The sequence below is a fragment of the Silurus aristotelis genome (assembly GCF_946808225.1).
Source record: "Silurus aristotelis genome assembly, chromosome: 8".
NCBI lineage: Eukaryota > Metazoa > Chordata > Actinopteri > Siluriformes > Siluridae > Silurus > Silurus aristotelis.
This window is the reverse complement of record NC_139581.1, coordinates 9,080,931-9,086,986: the sequence shown is the minus strand read 5'-3', so window position 1 is coordinate 9,086,986 and position 6,056 is coordinate 9,080,931. Positions and strand designations below refer to the sequence as shown.

Below are 6,056 nucleotides of genomic sequence, written 5' to 3'. Positions count from 1 at the left end.
TGTTTAACAGAAATGACATTATCTGAAACCTGAACTACAAAATACTTGTCAGCATGATATATTGTGTAGCTTGTAACTGGTCCTGTAGCCTGACACATGCTACAAGATTATAACAATGAATAAAAACAACTCAATAACTAAAATGCAGGATGTTTGTCATACATCTAAGATTTTATCACAAATTTAAGACAGTTTAAGGTATATATATTGATGTGAAGCATACATATTTAACAATACAGACAACTTCATCAGTAAGCTGATCATATCTGACTTCTGATCGCTGCTTTCTTAATATTTATCCTTTTATGTATATAAATCCTGTCTTAAAGATTCATAAATGTCACTGTTCAGTAAAGAGTTATTACTTTTAGTCAAAGGCCATTACTACTCCTTTGGAATGACTGGGTGCTTACATAAATGTCACAGTGTCTGCTTTTACCCACAGCATATGAGACGGCTATAATCAGGCCAAAAGGTCAGGATTACACTTATAGCAGCACATCAGGCACACTTGATAGCACAGGAGATTTAAAGCTCCAGTAAAAGCATATAATAGAGACTACAAGGTTTTAGAGACATTGCATCATATCAATTACGAGAAATGAGTAGGCCATCTGATATATTACACTCGAGTGGCAGCACAATTATAAATAGCCTAAATTCCATTACTAAGAAAAAATGTTATTAATATTAGCTGTGTCGTGTCTTAATCAGTGATATGAGAGCTGTCTGATCGTACAGGAAGTGAAATTTCAGGATAGATTGAATATCCCAAATCTGTAAACAATTTTAATTCTGATACAAAGAGGCTTTGGTTATGATAAATAAGGAGAGAAAGACAAGTGTGTATTGGTTTAAAATTGAATGTGAATGTATATCTCCACTGCCTATTTACTTCACTGCTTGCTGTGACATTTTGAGTACAAGTTAACATAGAAAGAGGAAATAAGACCAAGACATGTGATGTGGAGAAATGTCACACAGCATTATCATACAATGTGCACTACAAGGCTAATAGCATTTTATTTTTGTGTTACTTGTTATCAATTGTTATTTAGTAAAACTGTTGTGAAAGATCAGGACTTAGATTAAACCAAGAAATACATAATCCCTGGCAGCAGGTTTTTTTTCTTAATATAGTTTTGGCATTATTTGTATATTTATAAAAAAAAAATTAGTTTGAATACACTTCATATGGGTTGGTATTTAATGCCCTCTAGTGAATAAGCTATGCTAACGCGTTGGTTCCGGAACTAAAGATATCCGGAACTGAAACGTTTTTTCTTTAGTTTCTCATCGAGCCTGTTTTTTTTAGAGGACCGGCATGGGTAGGTAACACATTGGCGCTGTTTAAATCGCCCTGGTTTTGTTTTCCAGCTTTGAAATTGTGTATAAATTTGAAGAAATTGTAAAATACTATCTAATTACTTGCTACTTGATTATATACTTCAAATAAATACGGACAAAAACGTAGATATGTTTACACAGCAAGCTATAGCTATATTCTCTGAATAATTGCAGGTTGATTCCATCTCATGAGTTTGTAAGTTGCAGTCATGGTGTTTCATGCATTCAGTTTTGTATTCAATCTCGGACTTTTCCATAGGATCGGTTTTCGTTCATTTGTTTTAAAATTTGTGTCTCTTCTACTGTAGGATTTCCTAGACAACACCATGATCTCAGTTGAAGCTGGTCTTTATATTGGCTCTGTGTCAGATCTTAAGAATCCCGAAGCTCTGACTCTTAAAGGAATCACTCACATCCTCAGTGTGGACTCTGAACAACCAGAGCTGCCTGGATTTCACTTAAAATTTGTCCACGCATTGGACGATTCATCCACAGATCTCCTTAGCAAGCTGGACAACTGCATCCAGTTTATCAGTGATGCCTTGAATGCATCTACCTCCTCCTCGTCATCATCAGCAACAACATCAGCATCATCTGTTCTTGTTCACTGGTAGGTTTCTAGAGGTTTAGTAAAAAATACACTACAGATCAGTTCTGAAAGTATAGTTACTGTCCAAATACTTAAGGACCGGACTATATCTATACGCACCATTTAGTAAACTTTGAAAGAAATTTACTTTTTATTTATTAATTTATTTAAACATAATGATTTGCTTTGTTTTTAATTGGCTCCTCTGTCTCGCTTTTCTTTCAGTCATGCAGGTCAGAGTCGAAGTGCTGCCGTAATCACTGCTTATTTAATGAAGACACACAAGCTGAGTGTCCAGGAGGCTTATAGCAAACTCCAGCTCATCAAACCAGATGTCAAGTAAGACTCAAAAAACTGTTAATCACGCTCTTACAAACAAAACGTATGTTAAAAGTGTTATTTTAAAAATCAGGCTTCTTGTGTTTTTAGGATGAACGATGAGTTTCTGGATCAGTTGACCCTTTTTGAAGCTATGAATTGTGAACTGGACCCCAGCAGCGTGATATACAAGCAGTTCCGACTTAAGAAGGTTACTGAGAAATATCCAGGTATGTGCTGTCTGTAAACTCTGATGATCTCATGTCCTTTCCTTTCTGAAATTGTAGTAATTTAGAATGAAAGACAACGTGTCCAGATGTGCGTGGAGTGTTGTGGATTTTTTGTGTTGTTTGAGACAGTTTTGTTTGTCAAAATGGCTTTTGACTATTTGATTTTTTTTAGTTTGTGTGTAAAAAAAATTTATTGTTCTAGTAAATCAGCAAAAGGATCAATAGCTAGGTTGGAACTTACTTGCCGAAATAACCGATTAATCAATTGATTTATGAATTTATAATGGATAATAAAACAAAGAAACAGCACGTTATGTAAAATAATACTGATGTTTATTACAAAAAAAACCCCAGTACTGAATCATGTGAATGTGCTAAATTAAATAAATTAAACTATATTAATTATATTAATAAATATTGAGGCTATTAAAAGACATGCATTCTAACTGAAACAAAAAGTTACACGAACGAATAAAAAGGACATTTTAAATAAACAGCACGTGGTGTTAGTGATTCGCCACTAGAGGCCGCTGTTGTACTGTATACCAGACCAGTCGGTATGGATTTTTGCCCATAGTTTCAGCATTAATCTATTATGCTGATTAATCATCAAAACCGATTAATCGGTTCTGTAGACCTCTAGTATATATCGTGTATCTGTCATAAAAACCCTCTTGCATTGTTCAACTCCTATGCTATGTTTGGTATTTCATTCACTTTCACTGCTTTCTGGTTGTTTTTGCATTGTCCAGCTCTGCAGTTCATGCTGCAAGAATGTATTTGACTATTTTTACATTTGTATGATTTGCTTTCAGAGCTCAAAAACATCCCCAGAGACATATTCGCAGTCGACCCTGCACAAAGCCACAACACTGAGGCCATCTACAGATGCAGAATGTGCAGGTGAAATATGCATCTGAATCACATTTAATTTTCGTCTCCATCTTTACAGCGTCCATCTGATGTGCGTGTCTGCGTTTTGTTTCTTTCCAGACGCACTCTGTTCCGCCACTCCAGCATCCTCAGTCACTGTGTAGGCAGCGGAGCGTCTGCTTTTTCCCATAAGAGGCAGAGTGGAGGACGACCTGCAGCAGATCAGAGCCAGTGCACATCCTACTTCATCGAGCCAGTTCAGTGGATGGAGGAGGCGCTGCTCGGAGTGATGGATGGACAGGTAATATGCTGCTCACAATCGTTACAGGCTGACAGTCACATTATGGCAAAGATCAAAGACTGTCATGATGGTTTATTCATTAGTAGATGGCAACTCTGAAATTATAACTATTGTTACTACAAAATAAACACTCCTTCTATCAATGCACACAAATGCAATTAATTTAAAAATATTTTCTGAATTAGCGTAACAAGAAAATATAACAGTAAATAAAATAAATGCTATAGAGTCTATTTTATAAGTAAAAAATTAATAGATTAGAGCAGATAAAGCTTAAAAAAAACATGAAAATACAAAATTTTAAAATGATATTGCATGATTGATTAAATTAAATCTAAAAAATAAATTCAATTGAATTCAATATAATAAAAATAATAGTGCTTTAATTAAGTTTTAATGATTTTCTAACTTAGTTTAATATTTAAATATTTAATACAATTATCATTATTATTATTATTATTATGTTATAATATAATATTATTATTATTATGTTATAACATGGTATAATTCTGTCATAAAGGATGATGTAATAGATCAGTCAGTCAGTCATTCATTGCATAGTACAGGTACACAGCAACATAGATTAGTGTATTTATATATATATATATACATGGTATGTACAACTAAAACAATTATACACTGTGGCTTTACCCTGTCCTAATGGTGTAGTTATCTGCTGTCATGGGAAATGATATGGCTATAGCAGAGTTGTGGCTTTGAAAAGCCAACAATAAGCACCTGATGAATGAATGTTGTCTTGCAGCTCCTGTGTCCGAAGTGCAGCTCTAAGCTCGGTTCGTTTAACTGGTATGGAGAGCAGTGTTCGTGTGGCCGCTGGGTGACGCCCGCTTTCCAAATGCACAAGAACAGAGTGGACGAAATCAAACACATCAACCTCGCAGCACTTAAATGACACCAGATATAACACCAAATAACACAAATCAACACATATATTGTTTATTAGCATTGTAGAGGCTTCACGTGATTTACAGAATGACATATGCTTAATAGCTTTGAAAACATTTATTGGGGGGGGGGGAATAATAAAACGTGATAGACTTTATTTTCATACTTCATCCAGTAGATGGCGCCACATTTCTGTTATCCTTAAGAACTTTAGTTCAGTTCTAGCAAATTTGAACCAATAGTTCAGGTGGGGGTGGAGCCGAACTAAGACACTCGCCAGTTTTGATATACTGTTTATAAAGGCATATTGTTTAATACTGACATAATTATGCAGAAATACAGGAGCCAGCACAATCCATTAATCCCTGCATTGATATAAACTGCAATGAAAAAAAAAGGAAAGGACATTTAGTGAATGGAAAAAACAGTGTAAAGACCCATAAGAAGCAGCAAGAGTGTAAAGAGAAAAAACTGAGCAAACAGTGGTGTAAAGAAGGAGCAGGAATATATTAGTGTAATGAAGACAGCATTTCTTGTCTTCTGTGTATCATGCTGTAGCTTAAGCATGAAAAATTCAATGGTCACATATTTCCCACTTGACTGATGTATTTATTATTCATTATAGCTTACAATTCAGCATTATGCAAAATGAAGCTGTAAATCATCAAAGCATTCACCTCAGACAGCAGATGGATTTTTTTTTAGTACATCAGACAGAAGGATTTATTTGGTTTCTGACACAATGTAGACTGAAAAGAAGACCAGTTTGTATGTTGAAGCTTGAATCTCTTCAGCATTTATTTTATGTCAGTTCACTCAGCCTTTCAAACATTAGGGTGTGACGAGTAAATAATATCAGCTTATTTTGTTAAACTGTACTCATGTATTCATGCACCAAGTGATCGATTTACTGATCATCTATAAATATTTCACATTTCTGTCCGAAACAAACTTTTCATATCAACTATTAAACATCTCTGTGTATTTACCAGATGGTGGTGGTGGATTCATGTGATTTTACACTGCAGTAGAGCCTGATTCAGGTCCATTATATTGCTGTGTTTAAGCACCTTTCTTTGGCCTCGGTAGGAGTGTTAAGGTTAAAGTGTGTATAAATAAAGAGTAGACTTGTGTCTGTTTGGACAGGTGTGTGGAACTGACAAATCCTGAGCAGAAGCTGAGGCTTTACTCCAGATTCTGGATAAATAAAACTTTTATATTGCACTCGGTTTGTTTTTGCTCCCTTTAGTGCTCTGTTTAATACCCAATGAAATCACACAAATACAAATCTGAAATAGGCAAAGAGGAGTGACATAAACGTGTCATGATATTGTCCATATGATCCTATGACACATGTGGTCCTATTAATCCACTGCAAATGATCCAAAACACAGCTGCACGACTTGTGTCTGCCCAAGTTCTCCCACACCACCCCACTGCTGCGCTCCCTTCACTGGCTTACAGGAGCTGCACCTATCAGATTCAAAACACT

At 35.4% G+C, this 6,056-nt stretch overlaps 1 protein-coding gene across 2 annotated transcripts; it reads left to right on the top strand.

Annotated features, from left to right (window-relative positions):
- The first annotated feature begins 1,192 nt into the window (after positions 1–1,192).
- On the top strand, positions 1,193–5,557 carry dusp12 (dual specificity phosphatase 12). Of its 2 annotated transcripts, none has more exons than XM_083549159.1 (7): positions 1,193–1,328; positions 1,656–1,957; positions 2,162–2,275; positions 2,366–2,484; positions 3,300–3,387; positions 3,478–3,658; positions 4,422–5,557. In XM_083549159.1, the coding sequence occupies exons 2-7, from the start codon at positions 1,674–1,676 to the stop codon at positions 4,569–4,571; spliced, it is 936 nt and encodes a 311-aa protein (XP_083405285.1). In that variant the 5' UTR covers positions 1,193–1,328; positions 1,656–1,673; the 3' UTR covers positions 4,572–5,557. The 2 variants fall into 2 exon arrangements, with proteins under 2 accessions (XP_083405285.1, XP_083405286.1); XM_083549160.1 differs by lacking the exon at positions 1,193–1,328 and adding an exon at positions 1,351–1,543.
- The last annotated feature ends 499 nt before the right edge of the window (positions 5,558–6,056 follow it).